Source organism: Panthera uncia (genome assembly GCF_023721935.1).
Source record: "Panthera uncia isolate 11264 chromosome A3 unlocalized genomic scaffold, Puncia_PCG_1.0 HiC_scaffold_12, whole genome shotgun sequence".
In the NCBI taxonomy this organism is placed as follows: domain Eukaryota; kingdom Metazoa; phylum Chordata; class Mammalia; order Carnivora; family Felidae; genus Panthera; species Panthera uncia.
In genome coordinates this window covers 6,250,267-6,274,795 of record NW_026057579.1, presented here as the reverse complement: position 1 = coordinate 6,274,795, position 24,529 = coordinate 6,250,267, and the positions used below count along the sequence as shown (strand labels likewise).

At 36.6% G+C, this 24,529-nt stretch overlaps 1 protein-coding gene across 6 annotated transcripts in view; it reads left to right on the top strand.

Annotated features, from left to right (window-relative positions):
- The window catches only part of EML4 (EMAP like 4), a 162,762-nt gene that overhangs the window by 84,169 nt on the left and 54,064 nt on the right, over positions 1 to 24,529 (top strand). For 3 of the 6 annotated variants that reach the window (XM_049652240.1, XM_049652237.1, XM_049652243.1), the window contains exons 3-8: positions 2,182 to 2,199; positions 4,963 to 5,092; positions 8,909 to 9,082; positions 10,971 to 11,099; positions 11,596 to 11,621; positions 11,826 to 11,858. In XM_049652240.1, coding sequence (XP_049508197.1) covers positions 2,182 to 2,199; positions 4,963 to 5,092; positions 8,909 to 9,082; positions 10,971 to 11,099; positions 11,596 to 11,621; positions 11,826 to 11,858 — 510 coding nt within the window. The remainder of the gene's footprint in view (positions 1 to 2,181; positions 2,200 to 4,962; positions 5,093 to 8,908; positions 9,083 to 10,970; positions 11,100 to 11,595; positions 11,622 to 11,825; positions 11,859 to 24,529) is intronic. The other 3 variants (XM_049652238.1, XM_049652239.1, XM_049652242.1) reach the window with 3 other exon arrangements.

The window sequence follows — 24,529 nt, the reverse complement described above, 5'->3', positions numbered from 1 at the left end:
CAAAATTCAGGCAAAGGCAGTGTCCTAGAAACTAAGGACATTGTTCCTGCCTGAATACCGTCCTTGCCTGAATGGTCAGCAGTATTAGTTGGTGAGGGAAAGCCAAGCAAGATAAGGACTGGAAAGCATCCTTTGAATTTAGTGACAAAGAACCGTTGGTGATATTGGCAAGAAAAATTTCTGTGAAGTGGTTAGATGATAGATTGCAGAAGGTTGAGTTGCATTCCTACCAGAAATACACAAGGATTCCAGTTTCTTCACATTCTTTGCAACACTTGCGTTTTTTTGTTTTTGATGTAATAGCTATAGTGTAATCACCTAATGGGTGTGGTTGATCTCCTGATTTCTTTTGTTGTTTTTTTGGTTTCAACAATAATCAAACTTTGATTTGTGCTGTTAACTTTTGAAAAATTTTCATAAATGAACAACATGAAATCACATTTACATATCATTTTATCATCTCCAGAACCCCTTTATTTATTTTTTAATTTTGTTTGTTATTTTTTTTAAATTTACATCCAAATTAGTTAGCATATAGTGCAATAGTGATTTCAAGAGTAGATTCCTTAGTGCCCCTTACCCATTTAGCCCATCCCCCCTCCCACAACCCCTCCAGTAACCCTCAATTTGTTTTCCATATTTATGAGTCCTTCTGTGTTGTCCCCCTCCCTGTTTTTATATTATTTTTGTTTCCCTTCCCTTATATTCATCTGTTTTGACTCTTAAAGTCCTCATAGGAGTGAAGTCATATGATTTTTGTCTTTCTCTAATTTCACTTAGCATAATACCATCCAGTTCCATCCATGTAGTTGCAAATGGCAAGATTTCATTCTTTTTGATTGCCGAGTAATACTCCATTGTATGTATATACCACATTTTCTTTATCCATTCATCCATTGATGGACATTTGGGCTCTTTCCATACTTTGGCTATTGTTGATAGTGCTGCTATAATCATGGGAGTGCATGTGTCCCTTCGAAACAGCACACCTGTATCCCGTGGATAAATGCCTAGTAGAGCAATTGTTGGGTCATAGGGTAGTTCTATTTTTAGTTTTTTGAGGAACCTCCATACTGTTTTCCAGAATGGCTGCACCAGCTTGCATTCCCATGATCTCCGTTTTGAGACAAGGTTTGGGACATTGAAAGAGAGCATAGAAAGTAGATTGCAGACTGTGTGTGTGTGTGTGTGTGTGTGTGTGTGTGTGTGTGTGATGTAGTGGTTAATGGGGATTGTTTAGTGTGTAACAAAAACCAAAAAATTATACACTAAACCTTGCATTGCGAGTAAGTTGTTCTACGAGTGTTGCACAAGATGAGTAAACATTTCTTTCTTTCTTTATTTTTTTTATTTAAAAAAAAATTTTGTTGTAACGTTTATTTACCTTTGAGAGAGACAGAGACAGGATGTGAGTGGGTTAGGGGCAGAGAGAGAGGGAGACACAGAATCCGAAGCAGGCTCCAGGCTCCGAGCTGTCAGCACAGAGCCCAACGCGGGGCTCCGAACTCACGAGCTGTGAGATCATGACCTGAGCCGAAGTCAGACACTCAACTGACTGAGCCACCCAGGCGCCCCAGATGAGTAAATGTTTCTAATAAATTTTACCTTGAAAAATGAGTCACGTCCTGCAGTACAGGTAGTACGTGACACCAAATACCACATGATCACAACTGAGCCAATGGCACACACGCTCACGCGCTCGCGCGCGCGCGCGCGCGCTCTCTCTCTCTCGCTCTCTCTCTCTCTCTCTCTGTGGGGTTGTGGGTGATTGTGTCCCATGCCTGGTCTCAGGCTGTGGTGTTTCTCAGAAATCAGTGATTTTTCAGAACATTGGAAGGTGCCCACAACTGGCACTAGTGTAGTTTTTGTCGCTTCAACGTGCCTGTAGACAATCCTTTGCTTTTCCATACAAGAGTAAGCTCAGGAATGCTTTGCTTCATTCTAGGTCAGGCTGCCTGCAGATATAGACCCTTTTCCTCTCCTGCCTTATTGCCAGTTACATTAAACACAATGTATGACAAGAGTTTTGTTAATACTGTAGTCAGCATCCGTACGAGCATATACAATGGCCCCCATGTAGAAAAAGGTTCTATTGAGCCAAGAGATAGCACTGGTTACATTGGTGAGAGTGAAAGTCATCCTACACAATAACCCTTCTCTCTCTTGTCTCCCTCACACCAGCCATGAAGATTTTCAAAGGTAAGTGCAGGTTAATTTGTTTATTCTTCTTCATATTTTGTAGTTATTATTTTGTATTATATTACTCTGTTGTAATCATTTTTAAATGAATATTTTGGGGTTGTGGAACAAATCATCTCAGTTTCCATTATTTCTTTGGGGAAATTTGCTTTGATATACAAGTGCTTTGGATTACAAGCATGTTTCCAGAATGAATTATGCTCACAAATCAAGGTTTTACTGCATTTCAAAACCAGCTATTGGTATAGCAAAAGCAGTGCTCAGAGGAAAATTTATAGTTGTAAATGCCTGTGTTTAAAAAGATTTCAATTTGGGGCACCTGGGTGGCTCAGTCAGTTAAGTGTCCAACTTCGGCTCAGGTCTGATCTCACCATTCGTGAGTTCAAGCCCCACGTCGGGCTCTGTGCTGACAGCTCAGAGCCTGGAGCCCGCTTTGGATTCTGTGTCTCCCTCTCCCTTTGCCCCTCCTCTGTTCACACTCTGTGTCTTTCTCTCTCAAAAATAAATAAAACATTAAAAAAAAAGATTTCAATTTAGTAACCTAATTTTAAGGAAACAGAAAAATACCAAACCCAACACTAGCAAAGGGAAAGAAATAATAAAGGTTAAAGATAAATAGAGAACATAAAAACAACGAACCAATGCAACCAAAAGTTGGTGTTTTAAAAGATCAACAAACTTGACAAGATTTTAGGTAGACTGAAAAAAAAAAAGGGAAGCTTTAAATTGCTAAATTTGGGGTACTTGGGTGACTCAGTTGGTTAAGTGTCTGACTTTAGCTCATGTCATGATCTCACAGTCCTATTCGTGGTTCGAGCCCCGCATCAGGCTCTGTGCTGACAGCTCAAAGCCTGGAGCCTGCTTCAGATTCTGTGTCTCCCTCCCTCTCTCTGCCTCTCCCCGAGTCTGTCTGTCTCTCTCTCTCTCTTTCTCTTTCTTTCTCTCTCAAAAATAAATAAACATTAAAAAAAAAATTAAATTGCTGAAATCAGAGGGGCACCTGGGCGCTTCCATCGGTTAAGCATTCCACTCTTGATTTCAGCTCCGGTCATGATTTCACAGGTTTTTTGAGATCAAGCCCCATGTCAGGCTCTGTGCTGAGTATAGAGCCTGCTTAGGATTCTCTCTTTCCCTCTTTCTCTGACCCTCCCCCACCCCAAAAATTGCTAAAATCAGAAATGAAAGTGGGAACCTTTCAGAAATAAAAGGATTGTAAGAGTGCATTATGAACAATTTACATAATATTGTTCTGTTGAAAAATGGGCAAAGGACTTGAATAGATATTTCTCTAAAGAAACACAAATGGCCAACAAGCTCAAGATATTCTCATCATTGGAGAAATGTAAATCAAAACCACAGTGAAATAGCACTTAATATTAACTGAGATGGCTATAATTAAAAAAAAAAAACTGAAAATAAGCGTTAGCAAGGATGTGTTGAAATAATTCATTGAAATAATACATTGATGGTGGGATTGTAAAATTGTGCATCTGCTGTCTTATTAGTTCCTCATTAAGTTAAAATAACCATGTGACCCAGCAGTTCTACTCCTAAGTTATATACCCCAAAGAATTAAAAATAGATGTTCAAATGAAAACTTGTATAAAAAGGTTTATGGCAGTACAATTCACATTAGCCTAAAGATTGAAACTACCCAATTATCCATCAACAGATGAATGGATAAACAAGATGTGGTATATTCATACGATGGAGTATTACTCATCCATAAAAAATAATAAAGTACTCATATGTGCTGCCACATGGATGAACCTTGAACACACTGTGCTAAGTAAAATAAGCCAGACACAAAAGAGCACATATTGTATGGTTCCATGTATATGAAATATTCAGAAGAGGCAGATACAAAGAGATGATGCAACTTAACCTTTGACATGGGCTGAGGGGAGGAAGAAAGGAATGGGAAGTGAATGCTCAGTGAGTACAGGGTTTCTGTTTGGGGTGATCAAAATGTTCTGGAATTGAATATGATTGCACAGTGTAGTAAATATGCCAAATGCCACTGAATTGTACCTTTTTTTAAATGCTTAAAATGGTAAATTTTGTTATATTTTGCCACAATCAAAAAAAAATAACAGTCAAATCAACAAGAAGTCGCCAGTTTGGCAGACTAGTGGTAGATTTGATGACCAGTGATATTAGCATAATTTGGGGGTTACTGTACATTATTATATTTGAAACTTTTTCTGGGAAATAGGTCTCCTGTTTACCCATACTCATCACATATTACACTTGATCTTAGCCAAAAGGCCGAGAAGCGATCATACTCATCACATATTTATTCCAATCCTTCTACAATATAAATTAAGAAAGCAGAGGTTGCTTTATACATTTATGCTTTATTTATATGGAATAACATTGTAAGACTTAACATTTATGGTTCTAGAATTTCTGAATAATTTGATTTCAGTAGAACCTGAGTGATTTCTGAAAATCAATGATGTGGAGATTTGTGGTTTACCTGAAGCACAACTTTGAATCATGTTTTTTAAAGCTGCTGTGTGTGGGGTGCAAACTATTTAGCTAGAGAATAAGTCTAGCTACATTGTAGCAATTTAGCATGGCCTTTTTATAGATCCATTTGATGAGATTAAGTTTTGAGACAAAAATACTGTGTTCTGCTTACCAGAGGAAGCAGTCTGCTTACTTAGTTCTAAACACATTTTAATGGACTTAATTTTTAAGTTCCCAGTTTTTGAGAAATATTTTGAAGTTTAATGTAAATTTTTTCTTAACCACTTTTAGGCCAGCCAGGCCTTCGAGAAGCTATTTCTATGTCCTGTATAACCAACGGGAGTGGTGCAAACAGAAAGCCAAGCCACACCAGCTCTGTCGCAATTGCAAGGAAAGAAACTCTTTCATCTGCTGCTAAAAGGTATCCATTTGTAAGGGAAAGAAAAGCTACCATTGCAAAATTGTCTGAATGTGATAATTCTACTTTTGAAAAAAAAATGAAATAGGACTGTATGGAATTAAAGTGAGCATGTCCTTTGAATTCTTTAACTCTGAATGTAGACACCCACCCAGCCCACCCAGTTAGTTTACATTCATGTAACCTATCAAGTTGTGTGAGGTAACTTTTGGTTCCTACTAAAGAAAGTGTTTTCATTCCTGGTTTGGTTTGTTTCTTTTTATTTTTTATTAATTTATTTATTTTGAGAAAGAGAGAGAGAGTGTGTAAGCATGCACGCACATGCACACGCACACACACACACATGCTAGTGGGAGGGGGGCGGGAGGGGCAGAGAGAGAATCACAAACAGGCTCCCTGGAACTCAGGAACCATGAGATTGTGACCTGAGCTGAAATCAAGAATCAGATGCTTAACCAGCTGAGCCATCCAGGCGCCCGGGGTTTTGTTTCTTTTTAACAAGCATTTGTTGATGAGATAAGCATCACTATATTTAATTATATAAGCACATTTTCTGTGCTTATATAAGGAATACATTTGATACAGCAGTTTTTATTTTTTTATTTTTTATTTTTTTTAATTTTTTTGTTTTAGTGTTTATTTTTGAGACAGAGAGAGCATGAACAGGGCAGGGTCAGAGAGAGAGGGAGACACAGAATCTGAAACAGGCTCCGGACTCCGAGCTCCAAGCTGTCAGCACAGAGCCCGATGTGGGGCTCGAACCCACGGACTGCAAGATCGTGACCTGGGCCGAAGTCGGATGCTCAACCAACTGAGCCACCCAGGGGTGCTGAGGCGCCCCTATACAGCAGTTTTTAAAGGAGAAATAGAATCTTCAGTATATATACATTTGTGGGAGGTTGAACACTATTATAACTTTTATTCTTTAACCATGCTATAAAAAAAAGGCATAATACTTTGTATTATGTACAAATAGTATATATACTATATAGTACTGTGTTGTGTGTGTGTGTGTGTGTCTGTGTTAGGGGATGGTAGGTAGAAGGGCAGTGGAAATATTACAAAAGAGTTTCAGTGAACTACAGATTTACATTCTATATGTTCTTTTCATCAATGAATTAATCTGTTGTTTCAATAAAATTGCTTACAGAATTTTTGCACTTTTGTGTAATTCCTAGCAGATTATCCCACATAGAGTTTGGAGAGACCATAAGAGATCAACTACATAATCTTACAACTGTTCTCTTCAAGGAATAACTAAGGAAAAACCTTAAGTAATGGAATAATATTTAAAATGTACTGATAGAAAATGGTTGCCTTAATGAACTAATGCCAGTGACAAGTTACTCATCAGTGTGGGTTTATAGATGCTAACCAAACATTTGGCTACAGGAATAGTAAAGAAATAACAAGATCTTTAGGTTATTTATTTACTTATTTATTAAATATTTTTTATTTTTAAGTAATCTCTGTACCCAATGTGGGGTTTGAAACTCGATCAAGAGTTGCATGCTGCACTGACTGAGCCAGCCAGGGGCCCTGATCTTTTAGGCCTTTTAAAAGCCCCTTGTTGGGGCGCCTGGGTGGCGCAGTCGGTTAAGCGTCCGACTTCAGCCAGGTCACGATCTCGCGGTCCGTGAGTTCGAGCCCCGCGTCAGGCTCTGGGCTGATGGCTCGGAGCCTGGAGCCTGTTTCCGATTCTGTGTCTCCCTCTCTCTCTGCCCCTCCCCCGTTCATGCTCTGTCTCTCTTTGTCCCAAAAATAAATAAAAACGTTGAAAAAAAAAAAAATTTATAAAAGCCCCTTGTAGAATTCAGTGTTTGAAGTCATTGTCATTTTGGAATCCAGACTTTCTCCTCCAAAATGTATTATCTATGCTTCCCTTTTAGGAGAAAAGGACAAGTTATAAATGCATAGTGGAAATTTTAATATTTTTAATAAACTTCCTTGTTTTTAGTAGTGGTTTGGATTCAGCCCGTTTTCTTATGTAACTGGTCCTGCACAGTGATCAGTACTATGCACAATAGTAACTCGGTAATCTTAAGACTAGCCGAGTTTGTCACTTTATGGTGCAGAGGCTCTGTATTTTGCTTTTAAATACTCAGGAGGAAAATCTCTTTTGGGTTGTATTGGGCCCACATAAGACTAGTGTCCTGTACATTCAGGATTTGAATGTTTGAAGACCAACAAGAAATTTCTAAATCAGTTTTAAATTTCAAAGTTACTCTGATATTTTTGAGGTGGAACTGTATTTCTCAGCCCAAACTTTTAAAAACTGAACATGAAGTAGAAAGTTGGGGGCCAGTCTGCGGTCAGAAAGTATCAAAACTAAATCAAATTAAATGTCATTTTAAAATTGTATTTTAACATTTTTAACTATTACTCTGTAATAAATTGTATATATTATGTATATTTGTTTAATATATTCTTAAACGTACCTCCTTGTGGATTTATGCACTTTATAGTCAAATTCTAAACTGTCTTTTGATTAAGAACTGTAGACAGTTGATGGTTTTCTACCTTTTTAGCCATGGAATTCAGATCTTGATTCCATCTGGTTTGTAATATTGTCAAAAATGTGCAATATAAGGACTCTTATCCAGTGATTAGAAATGGAGTGTGCTTCATTAATCAAGAGTCAAAGTGCAGAAACACAAGAATTTATACATAAATATCTTAAATATTTTAACTGTAAATATATTGACATATTTGTCAATTTTTTTATGAAAGGCCGAGCCTCCCACCCTCTTTCTAATTACGTGTCTGATTAGATTCCTTGTTGACTATCTTGCATAAAATACACCCATAAATTATTTTTTGTAATTGTTAGTTTCAATTTTAAGACAGAGTAATAAATTTAAAACTCTTGCAAAACAACCTTTTTTTTTTTTTTTTTTTTAATGTTAAAATTTTTAAGAGCGAGCCACCGTGTGAGCAGGGGAGGGGCAGAGAGAGAGGGAGACACAGAACCCAAACAAAGCAGGCTCCAGGCTCCGAGCTGTCAGCACAGAGCCTGACACAGGGATCTAACCTATGAACCATGAGATCATGACCTGAGCCGAAGTTGTACACTTAACAGCTTAACCGACTGAGCCACCCAGACGTTCCCCCCACCTTATGATTTTATTCCTCAACCTTTTTTTAATTTTCTCACCTACATAAAATTTAATATCAGTTTCTTTTACTAACTGATTTCTATGGAGTCTTTCCAGAGCATTCAACTTCGTTTTTGTGGAAATTACAGTTTTCTTTTCTATGTATATTTTGTCAGTTTTCTTTGTATTTAATTAATTTACATAATTAAAATAACAAGTTCAACTGGCATAACCAGGCTCTGGATTCGTGGGGGGATCAGCTGGTAAATTCAAAACTCAACTAAGCAGGAGGAGAAATACACAGAAGAAATGGGAATTAGAACATAATCTACTAAACATAGCATTTAGAGTGCCTTGCACATCATTCAGTATGTTTTACAGAGGAAATGGAAAGTGTCACTGATGCTCTGATTTGGGTAAGTTGAAGTCAGCTAAGAGAGCTGCTGCTGTTCCCCAAATCTTCCAAGATGGCAAAATGCATTGGGCTATTTTGGTCTCAAGGGGACAATCTTCATAGGATTTTCTTATAAATTCTTCACTGAAGATTTTTAATAGCTTCCAGAACTTTCAAGGAAATATTTTCATCATTATATGAAAGGAGTGTAAATTGTATTAGCTGTATGATTTAGCATTTTGAATTATATAATAACCACTTTTTCCATCGCTTGATATATCTTCTATTTGTTTAAATATGTGTTGTTCCATGTTATACTTTATTTTACAGTGGTACAGAAAAAAAGAAAGAAAAACCACAAGGACAGAGAGAAAAAAAAGAGGAATCTCATTCTAATGATCAAAGTCCACAAATTCGAGCATCACCTTCTCCCCAGCCCTCTTCACAGCCTCTCCAAATACACAGACAAACTCAAGAAAGCAAGAATTCTACTCCCACCAAAAGGTTTTAACTGTCCCCGAGTACAGAGCTAGGGAATGGTTGTAATGATACCTGAATTCTGTGACTTGAGAAATGTTGGCTATCCATGGATTCCAATAGAAAAGCCTAGTGGCTCCCCACACACACACACCCCCGCCCCTTCTTTGTTGTTAAAATCTGTATTTTAGCTTATTGGGGAGTGAAGATTTAATGTCAAAATTTCTCAGTTAAAACTGGAAGAAAAAAAATCTCTAAGTTATAAACAATTTGATGAAAGGAAGGCCACAATAACTTACTTTGAAACCAAACAATATTTTTATAATAAAATTACAAAATGTTAAAAATTTATATAAACTATGCATAAATTTATAACCATGGCAGAAAATTGCCATGTAATTATCCTCATCATATTTTGGCATCATTACAACCTTGAACTTGCAAGGGCCCTTCTCAGCAAATGGCTCTTTATTTTGACTGCATCTCAGTTTCAGTTTTGGGTTTTGGGAGGATAAGTTCTTGCTTGAGTAGAGAAATCATTTCATCTGGTCTTTTCTATGCTAAAGGCTTGCTTGAGGGCTTCTCTCTGTGTCTGTAATAATTAATATTTTAAAGTTATGAGAGGGGGAGAAGGGAGAAACATTCTAACAATGTGTGTGAGCCTAAATTGGGGATCTAAACCTGCATGCTGGGAGTTTAGTGCTACAGCTGCCTTGTAATCAAATATTTAGACCAACTTAATGAAGTTTGCCTGTTTTAGAAATGCAGGTTCAAGCTTTATGATTAGGTATAGATATATTTTATCATCATACTTCTGCTTGGAAATCTTAGGAAAATATTACACCATTCCCAGAACTAGTGAGGAAAATATTTTAGTAAAATAAATGACAACCATTCCTAAAAGATTTATAATGTATTTTTATTTGCTCAGTTTAATAATTCTGTCTCAAATCCCTAATGGAAATTTGGGAAAACAAAACAGTCTTCATTTGATTGGTGCATGTTTAACTTTTAAAAAATGCTTTGTCTGTGTGTCTCACGCAGATTCTTTTGCTATCTAAATGGTTTGTAATTTTTTTGCCTGGTGTCATGTGGAGTTCTTCTTGGATATAGTTTATTAATGTTACATGACTTTGGATTGTGTGTGATTAAAGGTGGCTTTTTTATAATCAATCTCTTTAAGGTTCTGATTTGACTTGGTATCTTCTTTGTCCCAGATCTTTTTTTCAGCTTCTTAGGTCTCGTGGAAATGTGCTTGCCATTCTAAATTGCTCTTTGGATATACTATTGCCAGAAGTATTGGAGACTGGATGAGTGGTAGGATAGTTAGCAATGCAACCAAAATATCATTTATAATTCAAAAATTTCATTTATAAATACATGGAATCAGTGTTGATGATACATTTTTTGTGTTAAGTCATGTTTATTTCTGATCATTGTCTGTAAAAGATGTCACAAGAGTTTTACCTTTAGTCCTACATTTTACTTACAAATTGTCATTTGTACCATATATAATGAATTACACAATGATATAAAAGATGAAAACAGCAGCCTTGTAATGACTTTGAAAAAGTACAGGTTATTTTCACAAACTCACACAGTTTCACAAATTATGAGAAATATTTTACTCAGGGATTTAAGCATATAGATTTTTTTCCTATTCAAAAAAAAGTACAGATTGATTTTTTAATCAAGTAATACTTGTTCTAGCGAGAATTATAAACAGACTTGGTAAATGCCTTGTTTAACTCCTGCACTCATCCAGGCGGAACCTTTCAACTAATCCTTCCTTCTCTTTTCTGGATTAGCTTTAAGGAAATGTTAATTGCTGCTTTTATGTTCTGTTTAAGCTGTCAATTACATGTCATTGCTACTCAAAGAATTTTTCTCTAAGAAATTAATATGTTTCTTCCAGCATAAAGCGACCACTGACAACTGAAAAGTCACATAATTCATGGGAAAATTCAGATGAGAGTCGTAATAAATTATTGAGAGCAGTTTCAACATCAAAATTAATATCAAAAGTTATAAAAAATACAGATAAGTAAGTATTATACTTTCTCGGTTATCTGAAAATTAATTATGTGACTGTCATGCTCGCATGTCCAATTATATGTCTGTTTTGGGATCATTTTTTAAAAATCTATATTATAATGTGTATCTTTTTTTCTTCTAAGTGTATTTTTTTCTTTTAAGTGTTTCCAAAAAAGAAAGACAGCTATATCTTCCTGTTTGTGTTCCCTACTCAAATAATTAATCTCTCTAATCCCCTAAGATTTGAATATTTTTTGAAGTTCTTTCTATACTTTCACTGTTTAGATGATCTTATGGAATATTCATTGTCTTATAAAACAGTATATATATTAATAGTTGAGACCAATGACAGACTTGTTAAAATAATGTCTGAATTTCATTTCTAAAGATTTATCTTGGGTGTGGCCTAAGCATTGAAACTTTTAACAATTTCTTTAGGTGATTCTAATGGTAAGCCAAGTAAAATTATAACATAAATGTCCTTTGATTGTCTTCTTTTTTTGTAGGCATAAAGATGTCATCATCAACCAAGGTAAATTAAAAATCCTTTTCAAAGAAAGTATTTCTCTTGCTTTTCTACACCAGTTAAGTTTTTGCTAATTATTAAGAGTATTGACTTATTTTCATTCAGTGTACCTTATCAGCTCATAATAATCAAAGAGAAGTACGTTTATTATAGTCATTTAAGAAAATGCCCAGTTTTTATTGTAAGATATGTCATTTTTGTCTCAACCAGCAAAAATGTCAACCCGTGAAAAAAGCAACCAAGGTAAGAATAAGCTACACAGTTGGTCGCCTCCTAAGTTAATTTCTTCCTGGATCTCTTATTTGGCTTTTCATTATTTATACTCTCTGACTTTCCTCTTAATGACAGAAGTACGTAATTGGGACTAGTGAATCCAACTACTTTTCCAAAAATCCATCTTATTTCTGGGAGCTCTGAAGATTCAAGGTCAACAGTAGAAATAAACACATCATTACAAAGAGGCATAAAATACTAAAGAGAATTTTCCCCTTTTTAAAAAAAAATAAAAGTTGTACTTAGAAAAGCCATTTAAAAGATTGATCAATTTTAACTCAATTTCCTGTCTTGCCAGCCTCATTGCAAATACTCACTCATTTCTTGAAGCTAAGACTGAATATATAATGAGTCTAGCAAATCCATTTCCTCTTGAATTTTTCTTTTACATTAATTGTAATTTCTGGCTACTTGCTGTTGTTGGCTTGTTCTGACCAAAAAAGGAGAGCAGACTTTCCGTAAATGTGTATTCAATTTAATTGCAAGGTAGGTAAGTTCTGTTACATCAGTTTTACATTCTCCTTAGATTGCCTGCAAATTTAATTGAAGCATGCTGTTCTAAATGAAAGCATGTTCTTTCTGTGCATGCTTTTTACAGCTCATTTCTATGTGTCATAGTTATCTTTATTTTCTGGGCTATTGCATTAACCAGATACAAGGTGGTTAAAATTTTTGTTAGAGATTAACTTGATTGCTATGGATTTTTCCTGTTTTTGATTCTAATAAGAAAAGAAATGTTTATTTGTAATCTTCTTTGGATCATTTGTTTTTGCATAGAAATTCTAAATGAAGTTGATTTTTGCTGTCATTATTCTATGTTAGGTCATACTTTCTTCCTCTTTAGAAATAAGTATAGCTTAAGTAATGGTTGAAATACTTTAAGGAAAAAAATGAAATTTAATTTATAAAGACAATTCTTACTATATATCAAACATTTTTTTAAAAATAGAGGTAGTGATAACTAGTGGAAAGAGCTGTGAGTGGAGAGTCTCTCTTTAGAATTTGGTCTTGGCTCTTCTGCATAATAGCCTTGTGATCTAGACAAAATGACAATGTCTCTGTGTAGTTTTCTGATCTGAAGATAATACCTATAAAGCTTACTTAACATGACTGCCGAAGAATGAAATAAGGTATATGAAAGTGCTTTAAAAACAGAAAACATTGTAACTGTAAAAAGGTGCTATTATTATTACAATGTTTTGCTAAAAAGCTCAGATTTTATAAAATCCTCCTAGAGCTGCCTGCCATTTTCTTATGTTGTAGAATGTTCTTTGGAAGGAAAAAAGAACATAAGATTAGTATATAGGTGATTGGTTTGTGTTGGTGACAATTTTCAAAGCCATTCAGGTAAGCAGGCAAATAAATATACTTAAGAGGGAAGGATTTTGCCACAGAAGCATCACTGAGCTGGGTTTTAGCCAGTGTCTAGGAAGAAGGATGGAATGAAAAGCTAGAAAAGGAGATAGAAAAATAAATTCTGTTACAAGAATTTTAGCTCAAAAAGATTGTCCCAGATGTTGGAATTTATTAATGTCAAGCGTTTCTTGCATTTAGCCTTATTTTTGGAATTTGAGTCTATTACTTTTCCACTTCAATCAGTTATATTTTGTCTGGATATAGACTCTATCACCGGAGTGTCCCTTCATAGAGAACTTTTGTGCTGCAGCCTGTGAGGTAGTTGAGGCCTGACTGTGATTGAGACAGAGCCTATAGAAAGAAGTAGATGGAATCTAGATGGTTTAAGAGGTAAGATAGGTAGGGAATAGGAGGTAAGGAACAATGGGAATCTACAAAGGCTAGCTTGAGCAACTAGGTAAGGGGTATCTACTAAAATGAACATTTGAGGAGGAGGAGAAGAAGGAGAGGTGTGGAAAAGAATAAAAGTTTTGGAATTCAGTTTCTATAAGACAATTTACTTGTAGAGATGCGTAGCTAGCAATGTAGTATCAATGTTAAAACGTGTATTTTGAAGTCCAGAGACTGGTTTCACCATTTACTTAGCTATGTGACCTTGAGCACATTTTTTTGCCTTCTTAAGTCTTTGTTTTCTTGTTGTTGAGACCATAATAAACCTTCAAAGAGTTAATACAAACATTAAAGGTAAAGTGTAGTATCTGGCACATAGTACCAGGTAAATTTCAGTTATATGTATATATATATATATATATATATATATATATATATATATATATATATAACATTCTGTTTAAATCTTGCACTCAAATAAATATGTGTAGTAAGATGAAAAGATAACCATTAAATAGATGATCTTCATTTGATATAAGTTGTAGGTATATTTTTAAAGTTTGCATTCATTTTGCATGGCATATTTTACAGCACATTTTCTTGTACTTGAGGTATTAATCCAAAATACCTATCATTTTTGGACAATCTTTTAAAAATGTGATTTATTAATTTCTTTAGCTATGTTTTGACAATGACAAGTGTGACTTGCTCCAAGCCATCTGCTTTGATTTGGGAAGAAGACTATTTACATTTGGTACATTAGGTGAGTGGTAGCAGAGAAAAGCTTGACCTGAAAGACCTGTGTCCTTCAGCCATAGTAGAGTACGAGAAGAGCTATTAAACTGCATATTTTGATCAGCACTCAGGCAGAAGGAAGAGAACTGTAGTTGAAAGGAGTAGGAGATGGAATGGAACGGGATGTACCCAGGACAGTCTGAGGCTAGGTGTGGGAGGTAGGATAGGTTATACCACCAAAAAGAGGCTCTTACTCAGTTCATTCACTCAAATCCCTGAAATGTAAGTCACTTTTCTCAGTAGTTCTGTTGGATTCTGCTCCACAGACTTAGCACATCAAGTTAGACTGTGACTAAGTTTTCCTATAGGGTTATTCGTTGTTAGGTGTAGCAGATAGGTTCTAATACAGTGCCATTCATTCGATAAGTTATTGATGAGAAAGTCTTTTGAGCTAACTTAGGGGGCTATAAACACCTTTTATAAATTATTTAGAGTTTCTCAGTGACTAGCCTAGTGCCTGGAGCTCCATAAATATTGTTAAATAAATGAGTGACTGGGGCAGAAGTGATGAATATTTTTTCTACCACTATTTTCTAGGGAAACTCCAATTACTTGGATGGAAATTATTTTGGGGAACTGGAGTCCAAATCTATTTGAAGTGAATTAAGTCTTCATAAGGCCAAGATACCACATAACTTAATGCTGTTTAGAATTAGCACATAGTTAAGTCTGATCATGTTGAGAACTTGAATGACTCAGATCTACTTACTGGGGAGATATCTGCTTAATTGAGGAAAAGGGAACTTATCAGTTACCAGATCACACTCTTACTTCCTTTCATAGTGCTGCCTCACTGCTCTAAGCTTAGATTCATTCTTGCTTAACTACCAAATTGATGCAGTAGGGTCCTGATTACAGGTGTGTTTAGATGGGAGAACAGTTATTATAATATCTTAGAGAATTGAAAAGTAACTATTTCTTGCTAGTTATCTGTCTAAAAATGACTGCAGATGAAAACTACTTTAAAAGTCATTTTGAAATATGTATCTAAAACCCTTCAATAATTTGGTGTAGCAAAAAGAGTTATTCAGATAATCTGAAAATAATAAACTCATTTCAAAATTGGGAAAAGGAAGGAAAATGGAGTAATCTTGTCATTTTAACAGCTATTATAGTTCTGATACATTTCTTTATTCTTTATCAGATACACATTTTAAACATTCACTCATTTAACAAATATTTATTGAGTGCTTATTTTGACAGACCCTATCCTTAGGCACTTGGGGATACAGCAGTTACAGTTTCTGTGCTCTGTGGCACTTACATTCTACATGATAAGAAAAAAATAACGTGTCAGGAGGTAATACATACTGAGATATGTAATGAGCAGATAAGTAGCAAAAGCTTCATTAGGCACCTCACTTAGAAAGGGAAGTGTTATAGCAGAAAAAGTGCAAGAATATTAAAAATGAGTCCTGGTTAGGGGTGAAATGACCTGCACCATAAAAAAGGTTAAAGAATTGGGGTGCCTGGGTGGCTCAGTTGGTTGAGCACCCAACTTCAGCTCAGGTCATGATCTCATGGTTCACAGGTTTGAGCCTCATGTCAAGCTCTATACTGACAGCGCAGAGCCTGGGGCCTGCCTGGGATTCTGTGTCCCCCTCTTTCTTCTTCCCTCCCCCACTCACACTCTTGTCTCTCTCTCTAAAACATAAACATTAAAAAAAATTTTTTTTAAGTTAAAGAATCCATATACTAAATGACTGAAATTATGAATGTGAGTTAGGAACTTGCCAAAGGAAATTATAGAAAGAAGCGAAACATTATTCATCTGATAATAAAGTTTTCCTATGTCTTGGACCTCAGTTTCCTCACATATAGTAAGGCTTAGACTAGATGTTGCTAACAGTCTTTAATAACTTTTTAAAGCTCTTTCTTGCAACAAATAGAAAATGGAGGACAGCTCCCCGCCCCCAACCTTAACTAACTTGCTTTCAATCTACCCTTTAAAGAGTTTCAGTGTAGGTGCTTTTGTTCATGCCATGTGTTGTTTTCTGACTTGTTGGCTCTGGGCATGGTCTGTCCTAAAACCTTATCACACCTGTGTAAACTGAGCATTGTGTCTGAAAGAACAGCTAAAATTTATCTATACGAATATATAGGATAGCAGTGTTCGGCTGACACTGTCTTATGTTATGTGACCTACTGAGAGGGAGGGAGTGTATTGTCACCTGCTGAGAGGGTGTGCCGTTTGAAACAAACCCAATAAGCCAAAAGCCCTTAGTTGAGCCACAGATAGAATTTACCCTTGTTAAGGTGGTATCCAAAACTTTGCAATTCCAGAATTTGGGAAGAGTGCTAGCTTCAAGTCTGTTCCAGTGTAAATAGGCACAAAGGGCAGGAAACCAAACATTGCATTTCCAAAAAATATACTCCTGAAATTTATTTATTTATTATTTTTTTTAAATAAACATTTTATTTTTTTTTAATTTTTTTAACGTTTATTTATTTTTGAGACAGAGAGAGACAGAGCATGAACGGGGGAGGGTCAGAGAGAGGGAGACACAGAATCTGAAACAGGCTCCAGGCTCTGAGCTGTCAGCACAGAGCCCGACGCGGGGCTCGAACTCACGGACTGTGAGATCATGACCTGAGCCGAAGTCGGATGCTTAACCGACTGAGCCACCCAGGCGCCCCATATACTCCTGAAATTTAGATACTGGCTTATTTTAAGTAGGCGACATAAACATTACTTGGAACCCTAGGTCTGAGATTTGTCCGGGTATTCTCGATATTTTAAAAGGAAACCAGACAGGAGAACCTTTTCTTTGTTAAAGATTCCTTGAGTCCTGTGAAGCAGAGATCTTATTTCTTGACGTTGTTGTTAACAGTCTTCTAGATTAAAATGTTTAAAGACTGTCCAGTTATTATTTTTAATATAAACAATCCCAACTTTTTTTTTCTTACATTTATTTATTTTTTGATAGAGACCGAGCACAAGTGGGGAAGGGACAGAGAGAGGAGACACAGAATCTGAATCAAGCTCCAGGCTCCGAGCTGTCATCACAGAGCCTGACACGGGGCTTGAACACACAAACCGCGAGATCATGACCTGAGCCGAAGTCGGACACTTAACCAACTGAGCCACCCAGGCGCCCCTAAAAAATCCCAACTTTTAAGAACTGGGTGGCTCAGTCGGTTAAGCATCTGACTTCGGCTCAGGTCATGATCTCACACTCTGTGAGTTCGAGCCCCGCGTCGGGCTCTGTGCTGACAGCTCAGAGCCTGGAGCCTGCTTCAGATTCTGCATCTCCCTCTCTCTCTGCCCCTCCCTGCTCATGCTCTGTCTCTCTTTCTCTCTCAAAAATAAACAAACATTAAAAAAAAAATTATAAAAAAGAATATTTGTTCTTGACATCCTCTTTCCTTATTTTCAGCTGAGAAAAACATCCCAACCTGCCACTTTTGGAAATGGAGAATAAGACTTTTCGTAACAGAACATAATAGTCTTGTGCATATTTATTTTATTCTGGTTAAAGACTTTTCATCCATATTGTATTTTCACAACCCCCCAGGCATAAGCTTTTTAAAGAGTCTAAACTAGGGACGCCTGGGTGGCGTCAGTCAGTTAAGTGTCCGACTTCAGCTCAGGTCAATCTCATGCATGGTTCCTAGGTTTAAGCACAGTGTCAGGCTCTGTGGTGACAGCTCAGAGCCTGGAGCCTGCTTTGGATTCTGTGTCTCGCTCTCTGTCTGTTCCTCCCCCCCCCCCCCCAGTGTCTCTCTCTCAAAGATAAATAATATTAAAATAAATAAATAAGTAAATAAATAAATAAAGTCTAAACTAGAAAATGCAGTTAACCAGAAAAGTCTCCATTCTTCAAGCATGTCGGTGAACTGCTTAAAGCTCTATATGTGTTTCTTACTCTCTCACTTGTTACTGTTTTCCTGAAGCACTTTGAAAAGAATTCTGAAACTTGTGATTAGGCTTAGCAAGCAAGAGATATAATTTATCAGTGACACATACTGAAATTGCAGGAAGAATCGCAGCAAATCACATGCCATGTTCCTGAACTGTACTTCTAATTGGTTCTCCACAGAACAGTTTTACCAGAAATATTCTGTTGACTATTTCCTTTAATAAAGCTTTTAAAACTTTTTTAAGATGGTGAAATATTTTAATCTTTCTAAAAATACATACAAATACTATAGCAAGCATCCGTATACAAAGGACTCAGATTTCTTAAATCTTTATTTTGCTTTGATTCAGGTATTATGTTTGTTTCAATATTTGTCTATTTTGAGAGAGAGAGAGCACACACACTAGCAAGGGAGGGTCACCTGGAGAATCCCAAGCAGGCTCCTTGCTGACAGTGCAGAGCCTGACAGCCAGGAGATCAGGACTTGAGCTGAAATCAGGAGTCTGTTACTTAACCAACTGAGCTCCCCAGGTGCCCCAGCTCAGGTTGTTTTTTAAAGAAATAGAACATTAAAGGTAAAGTTGAAACCTCTCCTTAATTCTGTTTAAGTAGAATTTCATATACAGGTTTTTATTGTTTCCTTGGGGCCTCCTGGTTCGCTTCCTGCTATGGTTAATTGAAAAGGAGTTAGAGGGGTAAATATTTTGATATCTGAAGTTTCTCTTTTGAATATCTTATTTTTTCTGAATTTCTTATTTTTAAAAAAATTCTAACTTGGTATATTCAGATAAAATGAAAAAAACCTTAATTTCATGCTTAAAATAACTTCCTAAGGATATAAATGAGAGATTTGAGGGAGTTTTTTAAAATACAGTCCTATTTTGCTTAGTTCAGAAAAGCTTTCAGGGTATCTTGGTGGCTTAGTCCATTAAGTGCCCAACTCTCACGGTTTGTGAGATCGAGCCCCACATCAGTCTCTGCTTTCAGCACAGAACCGGCCTCAGATCCTCTGCCCCTCCCCCACACGTGCTCGCTGGTGCACTCTCAAAAATAAACATTAAAAAAAAAAGTTTTCAGCAATACAGCAACGAGTCTTTTAGAAGTTTTATGTGTCCTATATTGTTGAACTAGACTTCTTTCCCATCTTTTGCCAAAGAACGCCTTTTTCAGATAGTAAAAAATGATCCAAAATGCTTAAGCAAACACCCATATCTGATTATCTTGAAGTGATTTTAATGACAGTCACAGTTGCAAACAAAATATCAAAGAGAAATCTGATTAAAGGAGGTTTAGATTCAAGAAACTAACTACAAGTGGGCTTATTACTGTAATTAGTATATGAGTTGATTCACAGTTAAATAAGACTTGGTTATGTCTCTGTTGTAAGCTCCTAGGAGGCTGGGTTCACTTCTTCTATATTTTCATTGTACACCCTCACTTCACCTTGCTACCTCCATGTCATTAAAAATTCCAGGGGCGCCTGGGTGGCTCAGTCGGTTGAGCGTCTGACTTCAGCTCGGGTCATGATCTCACAGTCTGAGTTCAAGCCCCGCGTCAGGCTCTGTGCTGACAGCTCAGAGCCCGGGGCCTGTTTCAGATTCTGTGTCTCCCTCTCTCTCTGACCCTCCCCCATTCATGCTCTGTCTCTCTCTGTCTCAAAAATAAATAAACGTTAAAAATTAAAAAAAAAAAAAAAAAAAGCCATAAAATTTACTAGCCAGTAAGTCTGAACAAAGAAAATTAAGGTAACATTTTACTACTTGGTCACATTTTTCAAATCTGAGTTCTTGTCCTAGCAAGTAAAACATAACACATAATACAGTAATACATAATACTTGGCAAGCACCCCAACTAAGAATTTTTAAATCTGCGAAATAGGAGGGTTACATTATATCCTTCTAAATCCACACCCCCCTTTTTTATTCAGGAATCTAATTTTATCTATTTTGACAGCTAAACCTTTGAAAAGGTTTAGACTTTATTGTACAAATCAAGTTCCCTATTCAAAGTCCAAAGAGTTTTAAAGATCACACTGTTTCATTGGAATTTTAAAATATTAAGTTATTACTATAGTGTAACTGAATAATTAACTAGGACTTGATATCTCTAGAGAATAAATTCTTCTTAAGGAAAGATTTTAGCCTACCCAAAATGCTCTTTGTCACTTTCTACTATAAAAGTATAGTTGGGGCGCCTGGGTGGCGCAGTCGGTTAAGCGTCCGACTTCAGCCAGGTCACGATCTCGCGGTCCGTGAGTTCGAGCCCCGCGTCAGGCTCTGGGCTGATGGCTCAGAGCCTGGAGCCTGTTTCCGGTTCTGTGTCTCCCTCTCTCTCTGACCCTCCCCTGTTCATGCTCTGTCTCTCTCTGTCCCAAAAATAAATAAAAAACGTTGAAAAAAAAATTAAAAAAAAAAAAAAGTATAGTTAGTATTTCTAGCCTCTTGTTTACCCACCTGTTCTGGAGCTTTATGGTTTTGGGGAATACAACTGTTCTACAGAAAAAGCTCAAACTAAGTAAAGATTTTCCAATTTTCTGTTTGCCAGAATTAGATAGCATCACACTCTCCTACATTATAGTTAAATATGAATTTCAAATTCCAGATTTGGGTTAGTAGGGGGGGCTTTTTGGTTCTAAAGATTGTAAAATACAAATAAAAGTGAGGGGTGCCTGGGTGGCTCAATCAGTTGAGCATCTGACTTTTGATTTCAGCTCAGGTCATGATCTCACGGTTCATGAGTTCGAGCCCCATGTTGGGCTCTGCACTGACAGCTCAGAGCCTGCTTGGGATTCTCTTCCTCCCTCTCTCTATGCCCCTCCTCAGCTCATGCTCTGTCTCTCTCTCTCTCTCTCTAAATAAGTAAACTATTAAAAAAATAATAAAATACAAATAAAAGTGGATTTCTAAAATGGAAACTTTGGGGAGAAAGATGTGTTAAACTGTAAGCATTCTAGATGTTCAGAGGCTTTCTGTAGGCAGTACTCATTATACAAATAAGTACAGTCATTGTCCAAAGCCCGAAGCTCTGCTGTTGCCTTTGAAAGCCTTTGTGTTGTTCTTTTTTTTTTTTTTTTTTTTTTTAATCTCTAAGTCCAAAAAGAGAGCAAGCTGTAGGAAAAAAAGCACTAGGGGAACTGATCGAGGAGCAGAGTATGCCACTACTAACTTCCTTGTTCACTTTTGCCTTTTACTATTAGTCTATGAAAGGTTAATAAATTTTAATAAGTATGTTTTAAATAAATGAGTAACTTTGGGGCACCTGGCTAGCTCATTTGGTAGAGCATGCAACTCTTTTAATCTTGAGGTCTTGAGTTCAAGCCCCATGTTGGTGGTAGGGTTTACTTAAATATATAAGTAACTTTAATAACCAGTTATTTGTATCTGTATGAATCATTTCAGCAATACTGCTTTTTCAGAACACCTTAGATAACTATCCCAAAAAGTTTGGATTAAGGTCATTTTGCAATTTGGAGCACTTTGCAAGATAGGACAGCTGCAGGATAGGCTAGCCTAGGGGAGATGCTAAAGTAGAAGATTAAATTAACAAGACTTAAGCAGACAGAAGGGGAAGTGCCAGCAGTGAGAAGGACAAAGAAAGGAAGTGTTAACATCCAGTGTTTCAAATTTCTGCCTAGCATTCACTCTTCCCAAAGATAGTAGAGCAGAAACATCCTCCTCTTCTTTTGTACTCTCTGATTTCCTACTCTTGGGATCCAGAGCTCAAGCTTCTATTATTTGGATTATAAGTAAGCTGTATTGTCAGGTACTTGGACTTCTGTGGACCAACCTGAGGACCTTACTACTGTCTGAAAAGTACTATCCAATAGAAACATAATGTATAACACGTATGTAATTTAAAATGTTCCAGTAGCAGGGGCATCTGAGTGACTCATTTAAGCATCTGACTCTAGATTTCAGCTCAGGTCATGATCTTGAGGTCGTGAGTTCGAACCCTACATTGGACTCTGCACTGAGTGTGGAGTCTGCTTGAGATTCTCTCACCCTCTCTTCTCTGCCCCTCCCCTGCTCATATTCGTTCATTCTCTCTCTCTCTCTCTCTCTCTCTCTCTCTCAAAATAAACATTAAAAAAAAGTACATGATAGAATCAGAATTCTAGCTTATTTGCCTATACATACTATTCTGTGGACAGTCATTTTAAAGCTTATGAAGAGATATTCCAGTGTGTTAAATCATATAAGCAGTTCCTAGACAGTATTCAGAATGGTCTCAAATCCTTCTCAAAGGGAAGGGAATAAATATTTGTTGAGGACCTCATATTATCCTTTACAGTGTGAAGTCTTATTTAATTGATCACAATCACAGGTGGTAAATCATAGTATCATTTTATATAATAAGAAAATGAGGCCAGGGGCACCTGGGTGGTTCAGTTGGTTAAGTGTCTGACTTTGCTCAGGTCATGATCTCACGGTCCGTAAGTTCGAGTCCCGCTTTGGGCTCTGTGCTGACAGCTCAGAGCCGGGAGCCTGCTTCAGATTCTGTGTCTCCTCCTCTCTCTGCCCCTCCCATGCTTATGCTCTGTCTCTCTCTGTCTCTCAATAATAAATAAATGTTAAGAAAAAAAAAAACTTTAAAAAAAAAAAGGAAAGAAAATGAGGCCAAAGTCACGCAACTAGGAAGTGGTAAAGCTGGAACACAGATCTCAATCAGTCTTTTTCCAGAGCTCGTGTTCTTTCCACTATAATGTATCGTGTCCCTCGGTCTCAGGAATTGTTTGTGGTTCCTAGATGACATACCTGGCCTCCAACATATGTACTGCCAGTTTCCAGAAAGGGAAAGCACTTTCATCCTGACGTGTATTGCCATTTTTATATTAGAAAAGTTGACAAGCACTAGATAGTTCCTTTGCTTTTACTTAGTTGTTTGTGCTGCTAAAGGAATAATTGATAAATAATAACTGACAGAAGAATCAATATGGTATTCTTAGCTTTCTCTCTTCGGAAAAGAGAGCTTTTATTTTCTTTGATACTATTATCCCTAACCCATTCCCTTCCCTGGACATGTGATCTCTTCTAGGTGGTGATAGAAGCATCTACTAATTGTTTTGTTTTTTCATTCAGAAAGCATTTATGATATATACCCCTGATCAAAGATCCTAGGGGAAATTCCAAGGGACAGGATATCTACCTCTAAGAATTTATATTCTTTAAAAAAAAAAAAAAAAAAAAAACTTTGAGGGAAAATTATATAACAAATTGATACCTATAAGAAAATAAACTATACAAAAAAGGACAAGGAGACACAGATAAATACGATTGCAGAAGAGAAATAGTTGCAGCTGGTAATCATTTAGTTCTCATCAGAGTCCAGCTGTGCTAAAAATCATCAGGAAGCAGAGCCCACTCTTAGATTCAGAAGTAATAAAGACCTACATCATGTGGTGTGAAAACTGTGGCGTGGGAGGTCTTAGCCTGTTCTTAGATCAATCCATGAGGCCAAGCACAAGTGAGTAATAATAATAAAAATAACTTGAACTTCTCACCCATAACACAGTTGTTTAATCTGACTCTGAAGAAATACTTGCAGACGTTCATCAAGTAATTTATCTTTCCTTCTTCCATGGTTTGCATCATATAAACTATTGAATTATTATGTACTCTTCTACTTAGTAGCTTAGGTCATTGTTAGAGGTCCTAGAGTTGTATCAGCCTCAGGTTGATGACCACATGTGCAGTCTGTTTCTAATGCTGTTTTTTCATAGCAAGCCAAACAAGTTGGTAGGTGCTAGACATTTCCTAGGCTTTTATACTGAATCCCTTACTTTCATCTTCCCATTCAGGTTCTCTTGTAGCCATTTCACCATCATTGTCAACATTTATTAAACTTACCTAGATGTAGGTCATTGGAATGCTGGGCCAAGGAGGGGTGTTCATTGTTTTTAAGGAACAAACTCATCTGTTTAGTGAAGTTTTGTTTCCTTTTATAAAAGATTCGCAACAAATATGATTTGATTCTAGACTTGTCTAACATTTTTAGTTTTAGATTGTTGCAGATCTTATAAACAACTATTTGGTCTATGTAAAGATGTTTTAGAACCTATACTGCTAATTAGAAAACTGTTTCGTAGCACTGTCTTTTAAAAATGTTAGCATATTGTAATTGAATTTAAATATGTTAGCATATTGTAATTGAATTTAATTGTTTAGGCCCAGCCCTGATTGTAGCCACAGTCCTGCAGTGAGGGAAGTTGGTCTTCTTTCCAGCTGTACTCACTGTGAATAG